Raw genomic sequence first — 24,494 nt, 5'->3', positions numbered from 1 at the left:
TATCACTGTGTGTTCCCTTTAGACATTGTGACGTGCTTATCTATTGATTACTATGGCATCCATCTCATTTCTGGCTCTCGAGACACAACATGCATGATTTGGCAAATAGGACAGCAGGTGATTTCCTTTCAAATATTTAAACATTTTACTGTTGTTTTTTTTTCTTAAAGGTTACCGAATTTTGGTCCTGAAATAAGATTTGTACGAATTAATTAACTTGGTACATTTCGTTAAATTTTTAATTTGTATGAATCCGAATGCACAAGTCTCTTATGTATGTCAGCTGCTTCCTATACCGTCACAGCAAAACTTGCATCAAGCTCAAAGCATTATTTAGATACAAATTTCATTAGATTTACTTTGTACTAGAATCACTTTGTATGTGTAACACTTGTAGTCTAATAATCTATGGGCAGTCTAATAACAGCTCAATGTTTATTTTTAATCTATTTATTTATGGATAGGGTGCAGGTTCAGGCGACATGTCTGCAAAGCCTGTGCAGATACTTTATGGTCACACAGATGAAATATCCAGTGTTGCCATTAGCACAGAACTGGACATGGCTGTATCTGGGGCCAAGGTATGCACTATTTATTTTTACATAATGTTTGTACGCATAATGCCACTTGTACCTAAACATGAAATCTGGCTTTTAGCATTGCTTGTTTTCCAAGCATTCTGTAGTGCTTAAATGATGAAGAACTAGCCTGGTCAAGTGTATCCACAGAAATGTTTTCAAGAGAAGAGCAAAAGTGGTATTTTCCACTTGGTATTGCTCCTTTCCTCACTTCTGTGCGCTCTCCCTTTTAAATGATATACTAGGTTTCTTTTTCTTCTCATTTTAACTCGGTTTCTTAATTATACCTGGTTGCCTTCTGTCATTTACAAATTGCCCTGCAGCTTCATTGTGCTGCGGAGGGTTGCCCACAAAGAAGTTTTGGTATTTAAACTGTACTCTATAGTCAGTTGACAGTTATATTGTTTGTAGGATGGGACTGTGATTATTCATACGATTCGGAGAGGACAGTATATGAGGACGCTGAGGCCCCCAAGCGACAGTTCACTTGTAATGACAATACCTAACTTGACGGTGTCCTGGGATGGACACATTGTCATCCACAGCAGTATTGAAGGGAAGGGAACTCTTAAGGTAAGCATGGGGAATTTTTGGGAGGCCTAATTTTGTCTTAGGTGCTGTGCCTAGGTAACATATTTAGCATATGATTTTAAGTTCGGTCGTACAATCTGCAGCTGTGTCAAAGTGTGGTGAGGAATGACTTTATACTGGACATCAAAGCATAGTTTCAGATGTATCTAGTTTGACTGGATTTCTAATTGCAGAACAAGAGTGCATTACATCTGTACAGTGTGAATGGGAAACACCTGGCCTCCGAGAACCTAAAAGAACAAATCACAGACATGTGTATTAGTGGGGAGAACATTGTGCTAGGAAGCAGGCAAGGATTTCTTTCTGTAAGAGATCTTTACAGGTTAGTACCCCGATGGTGTAATTCTCTGCATTGTGTGCAACTATAGAATGAGGCCCTTTTCTCTTGTGGTTCTTTTCCATTTTTCTTTGTGGTTTCGCTCGAAGATAATTATATGAGTGTTATATAAAGTACAATTCTGGTGCAGTGGCAACCGTAATAATTGCCATAGCAACATGTGAATGTTCTTGCTAGTTGCATTAGTTTGCATTTAAAAGCTCTTTTGATGCAACTCCCTATTACTCCTAATACAGTAATGTAGACTTTAAAATACAAGTAGCATACAAAACAAAAGAGAAAAACAGATGTTCTGATAAGCAATTAAAACAAAAAAATCTGAGGTATAAAGGTCTGACTTTTGGTGCCTTATTTTTGTTCCCAGCTTGAGTCTCATCCTTTCCCCTTTAACCATGCGTGTTCCCATACATTGTGTTTCCGTGACCAAAGAGAGCAGTCACATCCTTGTGGGTTTAGAAGATGGCAAATTAATATTTGTTGGTGTTGGAAAACCAGCAGAGGTAAGTGTATTCAGGTTAGGGTTATTTTATTTTTACTTTATATTTTTGTGGCTATATCCTATATAATTGAATCCTGGCAAAGTACGCACTGCCATGCATGTATTTGCTTCTTAATACAATGCAAAAAATGGAACATAAATGTGGGAGATATTAATAAACATTGCTATGTTTAAACCTAATTTTTTTTTGTTTTACCATGTCTGACTGTAAACATCTTTTGAATAGGCAAGATCAGGCCAAATCTCTCGAAAGCTTTGGGGCTCTAGCAGGCGGATTAATAGTATCTCTTCTGGAGAAACGGAATACAACACACAAGAGATCTAACACTTTAATACGAGTTTCTGGAAATTACCATTCAGCTCCAACGGCGTAATCTCTACAGAGACATTTCTGAAATAATGATTGTAACGGACTTGTCATGGACTCACAGGCTCATCTTGGAGTGTCTTATTTGAGATTTTTCTTTATTGAAAAAAAAAAAAAGGAAAATAACTAAAGTGCAAGAAATATTAAAATATGTACAGGCTCTTTTCAGCTGGAAGCTTTATTTTTCCTTATCAGAAAAAAATGCGGAAAGCGCACAAAATGAAAAAATCATGTGCCATTGAAAGTATTTAACTTGTATGTATGTCAGGAGTTGTACATGCATATTCATAAAGTTAATATAATATACATTCACTACTATGTATATAATGTGTGGGTTTGAAACTATTTATAACACGGGTGGTTTTTTTCTTAGCTCTAATCTGATTTGCAGTACTCCTTTGGCGGTACAATAATAATTTACAGCATAATTGTACGTAAATACTATGAGATAGGTTGGGTAAAAAATTCCATATTTTAGATTTAGATAAAGAATTGTGTAAACTATATGTTGTTTGACAAATATTTAACATTTAAAGAGTTATTTTATTTATTGGTTTCAGGGCATCCAGCCTCCTTAGATGTGGGACTGAATCCATTCCTTAGGCTTATAGTAAATACTGTACCCTGCTCAGTTACTGATGATAAAGCCACCAGCATTTCCATGTAATGAGCTGTTCAGAAGCCACATATCTTCCAGCAGGTTCTGTTGAGGCAATGCATTTTAAATGTAATTTTTAATATTCTACTTTAAATTTAATCAGTGGTATGGTTATTCAACATTCTAGGTTTTTTTTGTGTTTTGTTGAAATGATGGGGTGTTTGACCATTTATGTCAATTTATTTGAAACGGGACCTATTCTGCTATTTAAGGTGATAAACTGAATGTTTTTTTCATTTGTAAAGTTAGTTTTGGTAAAATTTGGTAAAATTAGTCGAATATACGGTTAATATACTAGATAACGTATCGAAAAAATCAAGGCCCATCAAAGCTATAGGGTCCCTGGATATGCAAAAGGTGCAATCATTCACTCTTTTGCTAATCCAAGGCTAAACTGAGTCATACAGTGGAGCAATATCATTTGTTTTATAGAAATGGAAGGGGCTCTTGAATTATCAGTTTGATGGCACAAGTCCCTGATTTATAATTTCCACAAATTCCAACACATTCCTCTGCCCAGTTACTAAACCATAGGGCTCTACAGACAGAATTTGCACCAATGCGCACAGTATGTGGAGCGATGTTGTAAGGTGCCTTTTTTTCAGTCATTTTAAAAACTTGTTTATTTTATTTGCTTCTTATATTACTCTAAGCAGTTCATTTACTTACAAGAGTGGAAATGTTTCATGGACCTGCATAGTGAGGTAAATAGTTAAATATCTCGATAGAACAATGACCCATGTAGTGTCAGCTTGGAACACCTGAGACGAGAAACCGCAGTAAGTCTGTGAATCATATGAAATATTTAAGTTAATAAAAGAATGAGGTTGAATTAAAAAGTAAATAAAGTAAGTTAAAATTTCAAATTGGATTCACATCCGTTTTGGTTCCAATCAAGCTTCACATTTTTAAAGATGTTTTTACACGTTGGCTGGAGCAATCCACATTGAGGTATTAAAGAACAGATATATCACAGACCATACATTTTTATCCAAACAGCATTTTCCATAGTAAGCTAGCTGTGGATGCGCAATAGTCATATAATGAAACTATACTGCAAGCAAGAAAACAGCCAACCAAACCTTTGTACATTTTTATGTACTCCTCTTAAGAGCTACACTTTGCTGCTTTACTAAAACACACCTTTACATATTGCCTCTAACATGGCAGTAGAAGGTAAATTAGACCCATTTCATAAAACTATAAGGTTTAAATTAGGATTACCACATTGCACCTAAATTCACCTTATATTTTTAGATCATTTAACAAAGGGTAATGCTATGCAGCCCAGATTACTCTGAAATGTAAAGCCTCCTATTTTGTTACTTCATAGATTGTAAAATTAGATAAATATCCTATTCATAAATTCCAAATGATGTATATATTTGTTGTTGATCTTTTCTGTTATTTATTTTCACCTCTTAAATTATTGTGAGCAAGTTAACACTAATTTCTTCTTTTTATTTCTCTTATTGAGCCAGTAAATCCTATCCTATATGAATTGGGTACACTACACATTTTATTTCAGGATATGACAACCTATTAACAAAAAGCATTTTTAAATGCATGATGCTTTGGGGGGGGGGAATGATTTGGACGCATTTTGGTATTGTCAATGCTGCTGCTTTAATTGTGTTACTTAGCTCCCATCTCACTGCATTTTTATAAAAAAATAAAATAAAACACTAAAAGGTAATTGAGGATTCTTGCAATATGTATGGTAATTTACATTTTTAAACTATTATCAGTGTAAAGAAAACACAAAATAATGATGCTGTTAAATGTATTATATGTGCATAATGGTGATGTGTATATTATGTGGGATAATGAGCTATTTCAGAGTGGTTATAATAATGTAATATATATTTACAGCTAACAATGGATATATGTAATGATACATTCTGAATTTATCCTTATCTTTTTATATGAATGTTCATATGTTAAGCATTTTCACAGGTGTAGAACATTTACTTGCTGCTGTTTGCTAGTAACAATTGAACTATTTCCTGTACTTAGCAGCCATTTTTATAACAAACAGATATTGACAAACCTCAGTACTGAAACACAATGTCTTCCAGCATTGGATTTAGAAAGGGCTTGGTTTAGTGAGCATTACCTAAATTACATGTTTCTGCAATTCCATAAAGAATATTCTAAAACATTCCCAAATACATATGTAGGTAATTGCTTGATATATCACTTTTGGTGTTAGTAGTAGTATCTGCTGTGTCCAGCTGAGTGTGGGAAACAGGAGGTATTCATATGAGCAAGTGTAAAAGTAGTCCCACAGCGCTGTTGCCGTTTCAACAGATGTCTAATATGTATTTGCGATCATCCAGCACAGGGCCATGACTGGCCATCGGGAGGTTGCCTAGGGAGACACGATCTTTTACCTAGCAGATGGATTTTGTGAGAGCAGACAAGCATAGTGTGCAGGGGCACATAAGTCCTTTGCTGCTGACATAAAGTGACAGGGCCACCCTTCATCTTCGATCTGGCTTTGTCCTGCATACACCGTGTGAAAACTTTCATAGTCATCAACTTTTATATTTTATAATGTATGTTCTGTAAAGCTATTTCTCAAGTTACTTCATAGCAGAGAGTATGGTAACATTTGAACATTTCACTCTGTTTATTCATTAAAAAAGGAGAGTTGACAAGAGAGCTGTGTTCCATTTCCTTGACTAGACTTTACATTATGAAATACCAAGCCGGTTAGTGTATGCTACGGGCTAGGCTAGACCTCTGTAAAGCATTAAATCATTAAGGTTTTTTTTGTTTTTCCTGCACATTGAATTATGCAAAAAGCCTTGCCAGTTTAGACCTTCTTGCTGGAGTAACTTGCCAATGTTGGCCCTTCAAAATAAATGCAAAGCAAAAGAGTCAACACCACAGCTCTCCTGCAAACACTCCTTTTATCTGTTATAGGGATTTGTTTATGGTTAATAATGACAGTTTCATCCCACCTCGTTAACGGTGCATTATGCAGCTGTAACCTGGCACGTATTCTGGCCTAGGCTGACTGGACCCAGGATCGGGGAGGGTACAGTCCCTCTGGTACAAAACTGGCAGGCGATAAAATTCCCCCGGTGTCCCACTGCAAAATGGGGCGGTTACATGAGAAATCTTTGCTCTCCTCAACCGGCCTATTTACACTATTACCAAGGGCAAACCCTAGTGAACTTCTTCTGCATGGAGGTCTGAGTTGGCTGTTATAACTCTCCTCGCTTATTTTACTATGCATTAAAGAAGGCCAGCCTGAGGGAGACGTTAACAACGGTTTGTCCTTATTAATGTATAGCGATATCAGGTAATTGACATGTTGCCTTGTCAAAACACAACAGCAACGTAATTTAATAGGTAAAATAGTTGTTTTGCGTTATGACCCCTGCTCCAGGACTCCACTGAAAATTGTTCTAGAGGTGGTGTGGCATGTTTTGTATACAGACCACAAATGTTCCATTTTTGTGCCTTAAAGGGACTGAACCTTTTAAAAGGTTCAGTTGTCCCACGCCCGAGCTAATAATGGACACGCTAAACTATGCTCCCTTATATTCGGTTTGATTTCCTCTTTGTAAACCTGTATAAAAAATAAATAAAACCTTTTGTACTGGAATTTGTCACTCATTCCCATGTGTTCTGATTACAGTACCTTTATAACTTTTGTGAGTTTAGTTGAAATACTGCTATTTTAATGGTTTTGCCTTTTGTATATAAGGCATTGGACATAGCCCTAAGCCTTATTTATTTTATGAAATCAGACAATATATTTTGTGCTGTTATCTACCTTTAAATCTGAATTTCTCAAACTATATGAAATAATGTATCTTTTCTATTTTGTATTAAACTCCCATTTGTCTTGTGCAATCTTTATGTTGTGGATTAGTGCATGGTTGGCAGGGCGAATCTACAAATTGATGACTTTTCATATACATTTTAGTAAATATACACTTTTAAAAGAAGTGCCTATAGCTTCTTGAAAAGTGTAAGAGGACCCTATGCATCAGCTCTATTTTATGTACAGGGCAATTAAAATGTTGATGTTTTTAAAATGTTTTGCACTTTTTGGAAATTAAAGTTTGTAAACTGTGTTTTGTACAGCAATTGATTTCAATCTTGTACATATTGTAACTACCAATTGTGGGGGGAAAAAATAAACTTTTGAATAATGCTTGAAATTATTTGCTCCCTTGTTGCCTTTTTCCAGGTTAGAAGCAGTTTGCCATAGAATGGTATAGTAGTATAGGGTGGCCAGACATCGCCGGTTTCCGGGCACAGTCCCTGGGTTAAGGACACTGATACATAATGGCTTGAGAAAGTACCTCATGATTCTTTACTATCTTAATCCAGTACACATGGATGCTGAGGAGTTAAGATTCTAGCTATTTTATTTATTTCCAAAATCCTCAGCACACCCATGATGCTCTTAATCTGGCCCTGCCTAAAAGATTCTAAGTTTTTTTTTTTGTTTTTGTTTTTTTTTTTATCTCATGGACAATATGTGAGAAATAACATGTATATATACCGTATTTGCTCGATTATAAGACGACCCCCCAAAATCAAAATATTCATTTAGGAAAAAAACAAAAAGCCTGAATATAAGACTACCCTATAGGAAAAAAAGTTTTACTAGTAAATATTAATTCATGTAAACTAATTTTCATGTTTAATAAAAGCTATGATTGAGAAAAATATATTTTTTTTATTTCCTTTTATTTGCCAACCTGCCCCCCCCCCCCAGTTATGCACATCTGCCCCCAGGCTTGCCACTCTGCCCCCAGAAATGCCTTATACCCCCCTATTTGCCACTCTGCCCCTTTTAACCCTCTATATGCCACTATGCCTCCAGAAATATCTTATACCCTCCTATATGCCACTGTGCCCCATGATATGCCTTATCATGGCATATCATGGGGCTGAGTGGCATATAGGGGGTTAAAATGCATTTCTGGAGGTGTATATATATAACTGCTAACAGCAATCACACTCCTATCAAGCCAAGGCAGCCAGTACATGCTGGAACCTGTGGATGATAGTAGTGTGTTTACAGCCTCCCTATGCCATGCTACCACCCCCACCCCCCTTACACATCCATGCCATCACACACACACACACACACTCATTCACAAACATTTAAATACTCATTCATTCCATACTTGTGCAAAAACCCTCCCCCACCCCCTTACCTGAACTGCAGATCTCCCACTCGCAGACTTCTGCAGGGGTCCCGCTGTGCGAGCAACTTCTCTGGCCCCGCCCCCAGAGGAAGGAGGGGGGAGGCAGAGTTATGTGAGGACTGTGCTAGCTTCCTGTTCTCCTGGACGCTGCTCGCGACCAAACCCGGTAAGCAGCCTGGCCCCAGCAGAATGAGGTCTGATTAGAAGACGACCTCCATTATAACACGAATTAGGTCTGATTAGAAGACGACCTTGATTATAAGACGAGGGGGATTTTTCAGAGCATTTGCTCTGGAAAAAACCTCGTCTTATAATCGAGCAAATACGCTATATATCTTACAATCCCTTCATAAACATACCATTTCCAATTAAAAAGAAAATGTCCCCAGATTTCATTTAAAAAACCTGGACACCTTATAGTAGTAGCTTCAACAGCTGCATCTGTAGGTACTATAGAACATATAGGGCGAGGATGGGAAAAGAAACCTTAGCAAATAAACCCATAAAGGTGAAGACAAGATTTTAACCTTGCAACCTTTCTTGGGAAAGAGAACAACATAGAGTCTTGACAATGTTGTAAACATTTCATCTGGATACGAAGTGGGCAATGTACAAAAAGTGATTCTGATGCAGTTTTTGAAAGTGCTCTTATCAGATCAACCAATATAATAATACATTCAGGGAGACTGCATTAGTTGCCATGGTGATAAGACTACTTTCCAGGTGGCCTCTTATACATAAATACAAATATGTCCAAATGCCAGAATGCAAGGCATATATTGACAAAGTAATATGTCATAAGAATATTAACACTTAGTTCAGATTCCTTCTTAGGTTCCCTGATCTCCTAATAATATACTATGAGTAGAAAGATACAGTCATGTGAAAATAAAAGTACACTCTTTGGATTCTATGGTTTTACATATCAGGACATAACAATCATCTGTTCCTTAGCAGGTCTAAAAAAAAAGGTAAATACAGCCTCAGATAAACAACACGACGTATTACATGATTTATTCAACAAATATAAAGCCAAAATGGAGAAGCCATGTGTGGAAAAAGAAAGTACGCTTTGATTCAGTAGCTTGTTGAAGCACCTTTTGCAGCAGTAGCTTGAAGTAATCATTTTCTGTATTACTTTATCAGTCTCTCACATGGTTGTCAAGGAATTTTGGCCCATTCTTCTTTATAACGTTGCTTTAGTTCATTGAGGTTTGCAGACATTTGTTTATGCCCAACTCTCAAGTTTCCTCTACAGCATTTCAATCAGGTTCAGGTCTGGACTTTGACTCGAACATTGCAACACCTTGATTATTTTCTTTTTTAGCCATTCTGTTCATGGTTCACTCAATGACTGCAAGGTCCCCAGGTCTTGTGGCTGTAAAACAAGCCCAAATCATCACTTCACCACCACTGTGCTTGACAGTTGGTATGAGGTGTTTGGTTTTTGCCAAACGTGGTGCTGTGCATTATGGCCAAACACCCCTACTTTGGTTGCTTCTGTCCAAATGACGTTCCAGAAGTCTTGTGGTTTGTTCAGATACAACTTTGCAAAGCCAAGCTGCGCTGCTGTCAGGAACCACTTTTTCGCTGCCTGAACCATGGCTTTTTCATACCTGTGCAGTTTACATCTGCTACCACTAGTGGCCACCATCCGCCCTCTGGAGCACTCAGAACTCAGGTGTGCCTTGTTACCTGGGTTGAGCTCTAGTGAATACATCCAGCTGGGCCTTGTTACCTGGATTGCCCTGCCTTTATGAACCTGCCCTGCCCTTCAGTCAGGGCCTTTGTATTGAAGTCTATGGACCTTCCTGCTGTGGCTCTGCACCTGTACTGTTCCTGCTTCCCTGCTTTTGTGTCCTTCCAAGTGGACTCCCTGCTTTTGTGTCCTTCCAAGTGGACTCCCTGCTTTTGTGTCCTTCCAAGTGGACTCCCTGCTTTTGTGTCCTTCCAAGTGGACTCCCTGCTTTTGTGTCCTTCCAAGTGGACTCCCTGCTTTTGTGTCCTTCCAAGTGGACTCCCTGCTATTGTACCCTTCCAAGCGGGCTGTGTGCCTTTTCGTACCCTTCCAAGCGGGCTGTGTGCCTTTCGTACCCTTCCAAGCGGGCTGTGTGCCTTTCGTACCCTTCCAAGCGGGCTGTGTGCCTTTCGTACCCTTCCAAGCGGGCTGTGTGCCTTTCGTACCCTTCCAAGCGGGCTGTGTGCCTTTTGTGCCCTTCCAAGCGGGCTGTGTGCCTTTTGTGCCCTTCCAAGCGGGCTCTCTGTCTGTCGTGCCCTTCCAAGCGGGCTCCCTGCCAAAAGACTTATTACCTGTATTTTATTTTGCCATACGTCCAGTTACTTGCTTAGACTATATTACCCTTATTTGCTGGTTCTGTTATATACATAAAATACACTGCATTACCTGGATTTCTGTTGGTGGTGTCTTTGTTTGCATAATCATGCACCCTGGGTTACATACTGAACCCCAAGTATCCCCTGCGCATGGGCTCCTACCCGACCTGATCACCCGAGTCCTGACAGAATACAAAGGCCATTACAATCTTTGGATTCTATGGTTTTACATATCAGGACATAACAATCATCTGTTCCTTAGCAGGTCTAAAAAAAAAGGTAAATACAGCCTCAGATAAACAACACGACGTATTACATGATTTATTCAACAAATATAAAGCCAAAATGGAGAAGCCATGTGTGGAAAAAGAAAGTACGCTTTGATTCAGTAGCTTGTTGAAGCACCTTTTGCAGCAGTAGCTTGAAGTAATCATTTTCTGTATTACTTTATCAGTCTCTCACATGGTTGTCAAGGAATTTTGGCCCATTCTTCTTTATAACGTTGCTTTAGTTCATTGAGGTTTGCAGACATTTGTTTATGCCCAACTCTCAAGTTTCCTCTACAGCATTTCAATCAGGTTCAGGTCTGGACTTTGACTCGAACATTGCAACACCTTGATTATTTTCTTTTTTAGCCATTCTGTTCATGGTTCACTCAATGACTGCAAGGTCCCCAGGTCTTGTGGCTGTAAAACAAGCCCAAATCATCACTTCACCACCACTGTGCTTGACAGTTGGTATGAGGTGTTTGGTTTTTGCCAAACGTGGTGCTGTGCATTATGGCCAAACACCCCTACTTTGGTTGCTTCTGTCCAAATGACGTTCCAGAAGTCTTGTGGTTTGTTCAGATACAACTTTGCAAAGCCAAGCTGCGCTGCTGTCAGGAACCACTTTTTCGCTGCCTGAACCATGGCTTTTTCATACCTGTGCAGTTTACATCTGCTACCACTAGTGGCCACCATCCGCCCTCTGGAGCACTCAGAACTCAGGTGTGCCTTGTTACCTGGGTTGAGCTCTAGTGAATACATCCAGCTGGGCCTTGTTACCTGGATTGCCCTGCCTTTATGAACCTGCCCTGCCCTTCAGTCAGGGCCTTTGTATTGAAGTCTATGGACCTTCCTGCTGTGGCTCTGCACCTGTACTGTTCCTGCTTCCCTGCTTTTGTGTCCTTCCAAGTGGACTCCCTGCTTTTGTGTCCTTCCAAGTGGACTCCCTGCTTTTGTGTCCTTCCAAGTGGACTCCCTGCTTTTGTGTCCTTCCAAGTGGACTCCCTGCTTTTGTGTCCTTCCAAGTGGACTCCCTGCTTTTGTGTCCTTCCAAGTGGACTCCCTGCTTTTGTGTCCTTCCAAGCGGGCTGTGTGCCTTTTCGTACCCTTCCAAGCGGGCTGTGTGCCTTTCGTACCCTTCCAAGCGGGCTGTGTGCCTTTCGTACCCTTCCAAGCGGGCTGTGTGCCTTTCGTACCCTTCCAAGCGGGCTGTGTGCCTTTCGTACCCTTCCAAGCGGGCTGTGTGCCTTTTGTGCCCTTCCAAGCGGGCTGTGTGCCTTTTGTGCCCTTCCAAGCGGGCTCTCTGTCTGTCGTGCCCTTCCAAGCGGGCTCCCTGCCAAAAGACTTATTACCTGTATTTTATTTTGCCATACGTCCAGTTACTTGCTTAGACTATATTACCCTTATTTGCTGGTTCTGTTATATACATAAAATACACTGCATTACCTGGATTTCTGTTGGTGGTGTCTTTGTTTGCATAATCATGCACCCTGGGTTACATACTGAACCCCAAGTATCCCCTGCGCATGGGCTCCTACCCGACCTGATCACCCGAGTCCTGACAGAATACAAAGGCCATTACAAGGAGTCAGCGGGGTTACTTTCAGTAATCAAAGTGATAGGAGAATGCTTGCTTGAACTGTGCAAATCATTAATGCATATCTGGGACTCCAACTCCAATCACTCTCATGAAGACCATTCACCTACACCTGCTACAGCACCTGAGAAATCCAAGAAGCCTGTTACCAGAATTAAAAAGGTATCTTCTAGGAAACGTGAACCCCTTACCGCAACCGAATTGCAACAAAGGCGTGATGAGGAATCTTGCTTTTACTGTGGCAAAAAGGGACACTGGATCACTCAATGTCCTCTGAAACCAGCTAAACCCTCTGCAACCCACACCAACAAACCCCAGGCCCAGGAACCTGCATGTGACAACAGCAACGCATCAAAGCTGGAGCACACCTTATCTCTTCCCCAACCTGGTGATCCTGGGGTTAACCAATCCACAGTACCTGGAACTTCTGCACCATCTGTAGCCATGTCGGATGACCTCCAGACCATCTCTGATGAAACTGACTGGTCTGATATGGACAGTGTGTCTTCAGATGTTTCTGTTGCTGATACAACGGACACACCCGCAATTGATCACCCCACGGCTGTTTCTGCAGTTGGGACCACCACTCCCATCACTCCCAGGAATAAGAATCGTAGACCCCAAACAGCAAAACACTCCTTAGGGGCTCCTGGTTACATCCTAGCATCTGACGGGACAATTGTGCATCGTAAAGAACTTAACCGTTACAAGCAACAGCTGCGTGAACAGAAGTCTGTTAAGCCTGCCACTCCAGCCTTGAACCAGTGCAGTTCGGTTACTACCCCCCGGCACCCAGAGGTGCCTTGGGTACAGGGCAGCTTCGTGACCCCTGGTGCATGGACAGCCAAGAAAGAGGGAGTACGGAACCGTGCCATCATGTCTATGTATCCAGCAGCCAATACCACTATGTCTTACAACTGCACTGCAGATGACCTTTCCTCAGACTGTGTCATTGCCTCTAACGGAACTGTAGTAAGAAAGGAGGACCTGCACGTATTTGAAAAAGCTCTACGTGCTAGGACTAAATGTTCTTACCACAGGTTTTGATACTGCCTCTCTACAGTCCCAGGAGCACCCGGAGGCCGCTCCTTGGGGAGGGGGTACTGTCAGGAACCACTTTTTCGCTGCCTGAACCATGGCTTTTTCATACCTGTGCAGTTTACATCTGCTACCACTAGTGGCCACCATCCGCCCTCTGGAGCACTCAGAACTCAGGTGTGCCTTGTTACCTGGGTTGAGCTCTAGTGAATACATCCAGCTGGGCCTTGTTACCTGGATTGCCCTGCCTTTATGAACCTGCCCTGCCCTTCAGTCAGGGCCTTTGTATTGAAGTCTATGGACCTTCCTGCTGTGGCTCTGCACCTGTACTGTTCCTGCTTCCCTGCTTTTGTGTCCTTCCAAGTGGACTCCCTGCTTTTGTGTCCTTCCAAGTGGACTCCCTGCTTTTGTGTCCTTCCAAGTGGACTCCCTGCTTTTGTGTCCTTCCAAGTGGACTCCCTGCTTTTGTGTCCTTCCAAGTGGACTCCCTGCTTTTGTGTCCTTCCAAGTGGACTCCCTGCTATTGTACCCTTCCAAGTGGACTCCCTGCTATTGTACCCTTCCAAGCGGGCTGTGTGCCTTTTCGTACCCTTCCAAGCGGGCTGTGTGCCTTTCGTACCCTTCCAAGCGGGCTGTGTGCCTTTCGTACCCTTCCAAGCGGGCTGTGTGCCTTTCGTACCCTTCCAAGCGGGCTGTGTGCCTTTCGTACCCTTCCAAGCGGGCTGTGTGCCTTTCGTGCCCTTCCAAGCGGGCTGTGTGCCTTTTGTGCCCTTCCAAGCGGGCTCTCTGTCTGTCGTGCCCTTCCAAGCGGGCTCCCTGCCAAAAGACTTATTACCTGTATTTTATTTTGCCATACGTCCAGTTACTTGCTTAGACTATATTACCCTTATTTGCTGGTTCTGTTATATACATAAAATACACTGCATTACCTGGATTTCTGTTGGTGGTGTCTTTGTTTGCATAATCATGCACCCTGGGTTACATACTGAACCCCAAGTATCCCCTGCGCATGGGCTCCTACCCGACCTGATCACCCGAGTCCTGACAGCTGCCATGTTGTTTTTAGAGAGAAATGGTTTCTCCTGGCAACCCTTCCATACAAACCATACTTGTTCAGTCTTTTTCTAATTGTACTGTCAAGACCTTTAACATTTAACATGCTAACTGAGGCCTGTAGAGTCTGAGATGTAACTCTTGGGTTTTTTGCAATTTCTCTGAGCATTGCATGGTCTTGACCTTGGAGTGAATTTGACATCCACCGCTGGGAAGATTAGCAACTGTTTTCCATTTTTGAATGCTGGACTTTAAATTGTTTGGAGATGGCCTTATAAGCCTTTTCAGATTGATGGGCAGCAACACTTCTCTAAGAAGTCTTGCTGAAGACTTATCTCCTTGCCATTGTATTAACACACACCTAACTACTCCAGAGCAGCAAACTGCTAAAACTTTGGCTTTTATAGAGGTGGTCACACTTGCTGGTAATCAATTCATCAAGGACATTTGATTAGCAGCACCTGTCTGCTACTTAGTTTCTTAATTCCTATGGAAACAGTGTACTTAGTTTTTCACATATGGCTTCTCCATTTTGGCTTTATTTTTGTTGAATAAATCACGACATTGTGTAATATGTAATGTGTTGTTGTTCATCTGAGGTTTTACTTAATTTTTAGACCTGCTAAGGAACAGATGTCAGTAGATTTGTCCAGTGACAGCTGCAAAATGTGTAAAGGTATGAAAAATTAGCCACTCTACTGTAGATAGTGCTGACCCGTAAAAAAAAAAAAAAAAACACTGAAAAATCACAAAAGAAAAAAGTACCATATAAAGCAACAAACCTTTTTATTTATTGAAAAATGTCCAAACAGTACAAGAAAAAGGTTTGGACTGTTAGAGAGGATGTATTATTTGGCAAATTCAGGTTGTAGTACATGAGTGTATCTTCTCTGCTTGACATTAGCTCTGCATCAGTAGAAAACTGAAGTCTTGTCCAGGTTCATGTTCAGATGGAGGTTTCCCTCTAAATCCAGAAAAAGAAAAAAAAAAACATTAATTCAATTTGGGCATACTAGGGGTCACCAAAACTACTATCAGGTAGCTAATTTATTTGAATCATATTATTGTTTAAAAAAAGTGGGAACTAGTTACATTTTACCTTAAAATGCCTTAGCAATGAAAAACAAAAAAAATTAACTCTTGTAGAGGGATTTCATTCCTGCCAGAGAAACTACTAATTTTGCATAAGTATGTAAGTACTTTGGAGTGGACTTTTATAGATGTATCATCTTAAAAAAAACAGCATTACAGTAGTACAGTGTTTTTAAGATGTGCTTCGTGAGAGTTTTTAAACTCATGTTGGCTGATGTACGTTTGCATTAACATGTGCAATGTGACCAACCCAGAATTTGGAGATTCACACTGATTATTCTAGGAATGTATTTCAATTAATGTATACTGTTTGTCTTTTCTCTTTAACCCTTGTGTATTTTGTATTCATTTTTGTATGTCTTCTTTTACCATTACTTTCGTATAAGCAGTGGGACTAGTTTTACTCTGATTATATAAATTAATTAGTTCTTGTGTCTTTGTGCTCCAAATTAGAATTCATAGCTTCGGTCATAGCCACAGTTATTAAATATTTTTTTTTCTAATTTGGACATTGTACGTTTTTGGCTAAACTGGGTTTTCACTTGGTGGCAGTGAGGAAAGTTTTTGGGGTATTTACAAAATACTTTAATATACCTTCTTCATTGGTGGGTCTAAGATTATGAGAATATAGATTTGTTTTTTTCCTGAGTAATGCAATACCTTAAAAATAAGCGTGCTCCTGTAACACCGAGGAGAGTCGCTTTGTTACCTTCCACTAAGAGCATACTACCTTCTCGCAGACCCTGAAACACAAACAGCGGTAAGCAGGCGCCATATCTATTAAAGACAACAAAAAAAACAGCTCGGCTTATGATTTTGCCCACATATACATTAGTTGGGTGTGCTGAATTATGCCAGAAAAAAATTTAGGACTACCTTGAATACATTTTTTTCTGTGTAAAAACACAAGAAGAAGACCCCTAAGAAGTACACTTAACAAATGCACTATACTACAATTCAGACAGTTCATAACGGTATTATACTCTATGTTTGAGAAGATAATGGCTAATCATTGATCTTTTTTGCTTCTTCCAGGTAAAAAGTTAACTATTTCTTGATGGTTAAAATGTGGTTAAAAATTACTTTACCTATATAATCCACAACAGGGACATTAACAGCCCTCTATCAGTTGAGACCCTACAGGTCTGGGATTGGACCAAAATTTTAATCCATCACAATCACTTGCATATGCAATACTGCATGAATAAGCACCCCAAAAGCTCTAATAAAGATCTTATTAATTATGTTGTATATCTCAAGCACATCATCATAATCATAGATGAGGGGGCAGATACATACTATATGACTCTGTATTGCTGAGTGGAGGTAGTATAATAGCAACATTATTTTGTGATGGGTGGGGGAACCACTGCTGCACGTCTGCTCAGACGTTTTATTCTGAAAGCTCGTTTGTCTGTTACTGTTTGTGCATCAGCTGCTACATGTCATGCTCAGCATAGAGTGCCAGAACCCTGGAGCAGAGACTGGACTACAGAGAAGCTGTGTACTCAAGATGACTAACCAATGGGCCGTTAGATTGAATAATGCCAGACAAAGGCAGGAAATGGGAAGATCCACAAGAAACTGCAAAAACACAGGATCCAATTTCATCGACAAGGGAAGCTGGGTCAGCAACAAATAGCAACTGGACAGGGAAAGCCAAAACAGCAGGTGGAACCAGGGTCAAGAACAAGCCGAGTCAGGAACTAAAATAGCAAACAAGCACTCTGTACAAGCTTAGCAAGAAACACCGCAAAGGGCAAGGTGGAATTGCAGCAGTAATTATTATATGTAATACAATGTCTTTTTCATGCTTTACTGTAATAAAACAAACAGCCGTTACTTTGCCAGTCGATTAGTTGTAATCTACCAGTTTAACACCACAGGGTACTAATGTAAGGCTGCTTTGAGTCCATAATACATTAAAAGTCTATTCTAAAATCAAAGAATATGCACAACCTGAGTCTACCTCATTGGTGCATGGGATACCATGCAGTAGTAAAACCTCAGAGTATGTCTTTAGTATGTTCTTCCAATGTATTTCTAATCCATTCTGTAAATATCTGTGAACATTTATCCATGATTTGGGGCATTAATATTGTGTGTTGACTTTGATATTGTACTCTTTCTGCAGTGACATGTTTTCTGCAGAGACTCTGTATAGGACCTTTCTTGTTGCATTTATAGCCAACAGCATTTTAGAAATGACATTTACTATGCATATGTTTGTCACCACAACTGTGACAAGTCCCTTGGAACGGAACTGTAGCATTTTTTTTGTTGTGATTCTGTTTTCTACCATAATTCCAAATGTGTTACATTTACTGAATGAGGGTTGTATGTCTTTTGAATGCAAGTATGCAGCCTCATAGGCAAGTGCTTCTTCCTGTGCAATGGTAATAGTCAGGTTTTGTTTTGCTAATAGCTTGCATTGTAGTGCTTCATCATGTACTTGACACACAAGCCTGTCTCCTACCAAGGATTTCAAATAGCTACCAAAGCAGCAATTTTCTGAGTCTGCACAGCTTTGCGATGTATGCGGCAATACTTTCACCTGGTTGTTGATTATGTCTGTTAAAACTGTCTCAGATGGGGTAGGGAATATCACTGAGCATACAATATCAAAGGTCTAAGGGCCCATGATACTCAGCAATATCACTCTCAATATCAACATCGGTTGCCTTGTTAGCTTCAAGAAAAACACTAGTCCATCAGTATATGAATATACTGCTTGGGTTGGCCATGTCAAACTCATTTATGTGCTCCAGAGAAGTCATACTGGAAATATTGTATTATAATATACACAGGAAAAATGACAACAGCTTTCCTCATTCAAGATGAATATTGGATGCAGCGTTCTACTCGCTGTATCCCATCCTCGTCGCCAATTTACCATATTGGAATATTTAATATAAGAGAATGACTGCACAGACAAAATGGCTGCAAAAACAGGAACTTTTTCTAAAAACAAAGAAATAACAACACGAAGTAGATCAAACATTTCATAAATAACACAATAGCAGACACAACTTGACCAGGCTGGCCATGCACTCAATACATGACAACTAGGCCACCTAGAAAGGTAAATTATGTGTCTATATAGTTTTATGAGGTTAAGTTGGGACTTGTACTATGCCGCAAATGAGACATGGGCCGAGCAATGTTAACACTATTAAAACACACTCCAGGCACACACTCCAAAATCTTGTGGAAAGTCTTTCCAGAAAAATGGGGGCTCTCATAGCAGCAAATAAGGTAGGCAACTCCATATTAATGCTTTTTGAATGGGATGCCCAACAACTATGGCCAGGTATCCACATACTTTAGTCATATAGTGTAAATAACAATGTCTGAAAGTAATGCAATATGGTCAATTTCTAACTTTGGTTGTCACATAATTCAAATAAACTACAACTCACAAGTACAGGCGGAGTATTGGGTTCTTCATGGTATTGGGAAATCCTCTGTTCCCGTGTTTCCTATAAAAAAAACCAAAAAAACCCAGTAGATTTTACTCTCTTAAACAAACCTAAAAGATTAATTATAGCAGAAAGTAAATACATTCAAGAATATATATTTTATTACCACAAAACATGGTAGCAAGGATTGGGCTTTTTCCAATTGATCTTGTATATAACAGATTAGCTGGTAACATGCTAGCCATTTTAGATTTGATGCCATCATTGTTACCAAGCTAACAAGCAGCCACATTGTCTGCCTGTTCCATGGACCCAGCTACTGCCTAGAAACAAAAGAAGCTTCCAGTTGGTCACAGTAGGCTTCTCCCAAAATGGTTTAGTGTGTAAGAACAAATGCAAGCATCTACATGTGTACTTTTAAACCCACAAGACTTCCATGGGTGAGCTAAGGGAAGGATGTAACTCCACTACATTTAAAACAAGTAATACAAAATAAAAATATTAAAGGATAACTTTCATTGATTACAGCAATTGTATTCTAGTGACAGTGTAAAGTTTGGAATTTAATAAATATAATGAAGGGAAAATATCATTGGTATTATATCTCCAAAATCATATTTTGCTGTGTTTTTAGTGTTCTCTCAATCTTCTCATGTTCCATTGGTTAAGATAAAATCAGATATCCACTTCTAAAAAAGCCATACCCCCATATGCTTGCTATTGGTCTCTGGATCCAGATAATGAGGGTTTATGTTGAAAGGCACCAAACCTAGAGCATGTAGAGAGGGTGGGTACACAATTGGCATGTCATTGGTGGTGTGAATGCTGATTGTAGCCACATTTGTACCAGCACTGGACCCAATGTATGGCACCCCATCCTAGAAAGAAAAAAAGACAAAAAATGTACAGTTAATGTGGGAAAGTTTATTGAACGTAATTTAACTATGCATTATTTAGGATCAGATTATCTAGCCTTGCATGAAAAGCCCATAGGGCTGGGATTGGCAATGCATAGTGAAATCATTGGGTTGAATACTTCGCCTTTCCTGCAACATATCATACGGTACCTCAAACACTTTACTCCTTATAGCAGAAATCAAATCATTATCGTACAGAGCCTTCAAGAGCCGAAAAGTGTTACCACCACCTGTAAGCACAAATAGGTAACAATGTTCAGAAAGGATGGTCAAAGAGATTCTGCACCCTATGGGTATTTATATCAATTGCAGCAATTGAGTTCCTTGTCTCCCATAAACTGAAATTACCTAGGTTTAAGCCTCACCATCCCACTGAGCACGAGATGGGGGCTGAGTGGTATATTGTTGAGTTCTGTATAAAAAGTTAATTGACCCCTTTGGTTAATATGGGCTCTATGAGGAGCCTGTTTGCTTTTTTCTAAATTTAAATGTGAGTTTTCCTTTTTCCTTTATTCTCACAAAGGTTGTCAGATTAGTAAACTCTCAATAGGAAACTCTTAAGATTCTATTTTAAGAAGCGACCCCTGAGGCCCGAAAGCAAATCCCATTTTATATCTTTTTCTATGTTGGCCCAATAAAAGGTAGCATCATTGACTAAAACAACATTTTCTTTTTGGGGATTTTTTTCTTAAACACACCTTTATTTTCTATTTCTGATTTCTATAAAATGTGATTTCCAATCATGTCAAACAAGGAATGACAGTATACAGATACTGCACCCCTCCATGTACCTTTGTACTACAAGTATGTACAGTGCGCATACAAAATTAAACTGCAAACAATACAAAACGTAGTTACCAATAAAGATGGCTTCAGATTGTTGGACAGCATATACTGGGTTGGGAACTTCATGAACACTATCCAGACCATAACCTGCAGCAGTAAAAGAAGACAATGTCACTGTTCACATATATTACAAACTACATAAAATTTTGGCATATTTAAATTTATCTAGTAAGACTACCGGCAGCTGAGGAAAGAACATACTATTGTGGAGGCAGGAAAACACAAGAGACAAAAAACAGATGCTTTATATGTTTTCTACTTAATAATGCTTTGTCATAAACTATGAATAAGGCTATTATTATTATTTATTGTTTTATATAGCGCCATCAAATTCGGTAGCGCTGTAAAAAGGGTGGACAGGACAAAACAAGTATTTAACATAACAATTTGACTTACAGAGACAACAGATGAGGAGGGTCCTGCTCAAACAAGCTTACAGTCTAGAGGCTATAAGTCCTAATAGGTGTGTCTCTTTTTTATCCCCTCTGGTGTCCTGTCTTACTTTTGGGAACTGGATGGAGTGGTGCCTCTATTCTACTCCACAAATAGCTTGCTTTAGTTGAGATAAGAGATAGGAACACAAATAGGTGATGTAAAGCGAGGTTACCTGATCCCGCGGTAAAAGGTGTAACAGTGAGGTAAGGGTGAAGGTGAGAGGGAGTACTTTTTAATGAATATATATATACTAGTTGAGAATGAGAGTGTATTTGTGTTATATTATATATGTGTATGTGTATGTGAGCATGAATGTGTAAGTGCTTGTGTATAAGCATGTGTGTGTAAGCTCTAATTCTACCTCTCTGACCATACCTTTAGTTTCCCCTTCACTGGAACTTGCTCCTCTACCCCTACCGCTATCTTTTAGTGTTTCTTAGGGCTCAGTTTTTGGGCCACTATGCTTCTCAATTCACACTTCTTCCCTTGGACAACCAGTATCTTTATTTGGCTTCCAATATCACCTACACATTGACGTCACCCTAATCTACATTTCCTCTCAAAACCATTCTAACTCGCCGACTTTCTGGAATTGTATCACGGATGGCGTCCCTTTAACTGAAGCTCAACATCTCAAAGACTGAGGTTACGGTTATTCCGCCATCCCCTCTGTCCACAATTTCTTACATCTCTATTACTGTTGACACCTCCACTATCCTACTAACAGAGCAAGTTTGGCATCACACTTGGCACTTCATCCCTCACCACATCCTGCTGCCTTCACCTGAAAAACACCTTCCAAATTAGCCCACTCTTCACACAAGAAACAACCAAAATTTTAATCCACTCCCTTGTAATATACCATCTCCCTACCAATCCATCCGCAACACTGCAGCTAGCTTAATCTTTCTCTGTCACCATTCCTCATTTGCTGCTTCACTGTGCTAATCGCTTCATTGGCTACCCATAACCTCCAGAATCAAATACAAGCTTCTTCAAGCTACAGAGCCCTTAACAATTCTGCACCCCCCCCCCCCCGCATCTCTACCCTCTCATCCCTACACCGTTTCATCAGACTTTCTCCCACGTACAATGAAAAAACAACCTTTACAGATCATCCTGACTAATTTATTTCCTGAGCACTAAAAGTCAAAGTAGAAAGTCTCCAGGATTGACCCAGAGTCTCCAGGTGAAGCGCTGCTTACCAGGTTCTCTGGGTCACACTTCTCTTTCTATCAGAAAAGGGAGAGCTCTGAGTAGCCTGCCATGGGAAGTTCCCAGATATGCTTAAATGTCAGGATACCCAGTCAGTTTCTGCTGGCTGTGTTTGGCCACTGTGATTCATTTGGCAATATTTTGGCAACATATGTTTATTAGACTCAAATGAAAAAAAATTATGTTTTCACCCACCCAGGCTTTCAAACTTCTGTCTTGCCATTTTCGCATAAGCATCTCTGTCATGGAGCGCATACGGAATGAAAAGGACCCTTTTGATTTGTCTAAAGAAAAGTACATATTAATATAGAACAAGGCCACACTTTCTTTTTTTCAAGTCCAGTTGCCTGATATTATAATGCTATCAATTAACTACCCATCATACAGCACTGTGGAATACTAATAGTATAAACTGTTAATAATAATACTTCTTTGTTGGCCAGTGTCTTTATTTCACAGTGGATTTTGCAATATCAGAGGTCAACCTGGCAATGAATAAGTTAAGTAGTTACTGGTTTACTTAGCTAAAAGGTTACAGTGTAGAATTTTGTGAATGTCTTCCCCTGCTTATAACCCGTAGACTCTCCAAGACAGAGCAACACAAACACAATATATGTACTGTTTATCTTGACCCAAAACAAGCAGATTACTTACTCCCCTAAAAACTTTTTGATATGGTCCTGGCAGTGCCCCAGATATCCCCCTCCATGTAGTGTGGAGTTGGAAATAAGCAGGAGACGTTTCTTGGTGGCCATCATAATGAAGTGTCGGATCAAAAGTGATTCAAAAGATCAAATTTGCTGTAAAAGGAGGAAGAGGCGGAGAATGGTAAAGTCTGTGAATCACTCTTAACAAAACAACTGTGATTGGCAATTACTATCTCTGTACTTTGTAGCACAAGAACAAAGTTTCTTGAGCAAATTACTGCATCGGTTCACAGTGGGATAAACATAATCTATGTTTAATATAACTACAGTTAACCGCTGATCACTGAAAAGTAGACTTTTCAATTCATATGCGGGATTTATGTGAAATGCATCATCCACACCATAAAAATATTTTGCTAACTCAGCTCACTAGCAAAAAGCAGAATCAGCATTAAATAAACATAATGAACTTTGTGCTGGACTTAGATTTCTTAACAGTACTCTTAAACTTACACTGGTAAGAGAAATCAGCCAACAGGCACCCCCATCAAATTGCAGAATGTGATATGATCGCTCTGTACAGGGCTTAGAGTCCCGCTTTATAAGATAATACGGTGCTGTGAAGATGTATTTCTTCTACTTTTGTATGTTTGTCATAATTAAATGTTTCAGATCATTCAACTAATTTTAATATTAGATAAGATAACCCGTGTAAACACAAAGAGCAGTTTTTAAATGATGATTACATGTAACGCCAAAGATCCTGCATTGTTTTCTAGACAGAATTTGCTTGGGAACCAGACTGGGACTCTATCCACTGTGGCTCATTTTCCTCATGGATCACACATTTTGGAACAACTTCAAAGACCTACAAAATGTTCGGAATAACAATGGACTGGTTTTAATACTGCATTTTCCTTTCTTTTTTAATGACAATTACAAATCAGGAATAACACATTTTCAAATAAACTGAGTAGATGTTCAATAATAACCTTAACAAGTGCACAAAACAATATTTTTATTGGATTTTGGAGTCCAAATTGCAGACCTAGAAAGAGTTAAATGTTCTTGCAGCAATAAGTTAAAAACTCCCTGCACTGATTTGCAGTAAGATACCCTAGAGGCGTGAAACCTGCGCGCCTTTAATTATCTGCGAAATCTGGTTGACATTTCTCATCAATTTTCACTTCTATTCACAATGAATGTGTGCCCATTAATTTTGCCAATATTTTTTTATTCCAACATTAGGAATGATATTTGATGGCTTAGAGGATTTTGCTTGTGTGCTGGAATATCATTAATATGAAAAGCTCACTTAAATCGCTTTTTTGATGCACTGTCACCGAAAGCTTCCACTTCCCTTGTTCCCTGAAACAACTTCCCCTCCCTAGACAGAACACGTGTCAATCACCAAGGGTTCCACGAAGC

The 24,494-nt window shown here is 39.6% G+C and overlaps 2 protein-coding genes and 1 long non-coding RNA gene across 5 annotated transcripts in view; 2 read left to right on the top strand and 1 right to left on the bottom strand.

The window, feature by feature from the left end:
- The window catches only part of NBEAL1 (neurobeachin like 1), a 54,293-nt gene extending 51,820 nt beyond the window's left edge, over window positions 1-2,473 (top strand). For all 3 annotated transcript variants that reach the window (XM_053470662.1, XM_053470659.1, XM_053470661.1), the window contains 6 exons: window positions 23-117; window positions 465-581; window positions 990-1,151; window positions 1,343-1,491; window positions 1,871-2,006; window positions 2,232-2,473. In XM_053470662.1, the coding sequence (XP_053326637.1) occupies window positions 23-117; window positions 465-581; window positions 990-1,151; window positions 1,343-1,491; window positions 1,871-2,006; window positions 2,232-2,330 (758 nt within the window). In that variant the 3' untranslated portion in view covers window positions 2,331-2,473. The remainder of the gene's footprint in view (window positions 1-22; window positions 118-464; window positions 582-989; window positions 1,152-1,342; window positions 1,492-1,870; window positions 2,007-2,231) is intronic.
- An 8,447-nt stretch (window positions 2,474-10,920) lies between these two features.
- Window positions 10,921-15,464, top strand: LOC128501260 (uncharacterized). The gene is made up of 2 exons (XR_008355030.1): window positions 10,921-10,994; window positions 14,872-15,464. It is a non-coding gene; the product is annotated as an uncharacterized LOC128501260 (long non-coding RNA).
- LOC128501259 (alpha-aspartyl dipeptidase-like) lies at window positions 15,265-24,492 on the bottom strand. The gene is made up of 9 exons (XM_053470670.1): window positions 24,382-24,492; window positions 23,074-23,219; window positions 22,615-22,703; window positions 20,782-20,856; window positions 20,074-20,153; window positions 19,711-19,884; window positions 19,007-19,066; window positions 16,248-16,330; window positions 15,265-15,459 (listed from the first exon to the last, which is right to left on the bottom strand). Exons 2-9 carry the CDS (start codon window positions 23,175-23,177, stop codon window positions 15,396-15,398), a joined length of 729 nt encoding a protein of 242 aa, XP_053326645.1. The 5' UTR covers window positions 23,178-23,219; window positions 24,382-24,492; the 3' UTR covers window positions 15,265-15,395.
- Between the last annotated feature and the right edge of the window lie 2 nt (window positions 24,493-24,494).

The sequence above is a fragment of the Spea bombifrons genome, chromosome 7, assembly GCF_027358695.1.
Source record: "Spea bombifrons isolate aSpeBom1 chromosome 7, aSpeBom1.2.pri, whole genome shotgun sequence".
Lineage (NCBI taxonomy): Eukaryota > Metazoa > Chordata > Amphibia > Anura > Pelobatidae > Spea > Spea bombifrons.
The sequence above is the reverse complement of the archived record's forward strand: the minus strand, read 5'-3'. Positions and strand labels throughout refer to the sequence as shown.

Excerpts from the sequence above, each read along its gene's own strand:
- LOC128501259 (XM_053470670.1), bottom strand. The coding sequence starts at position 23,177 with ATGATGGCCACCAAGAAACGTCTCCTGCTTATTTCCAACTCCACACTA. Across the intron at positions 22,704-23,073 it reads ATCAAAAAGTTTTTAGGGGA|ACAAATCAAAAGGGTCCTTT; the intron begins GTAAGTAATCTG and ends ACTTTTCTTTAG. Across the intron at positions 15,460-16,247 it reads GGAGCACGCTTATTTTTAAG|AGGGAAACCTCCATCTGAAC; the intron begins GTATTGCATTAC and ends TTCTGGATTTAG.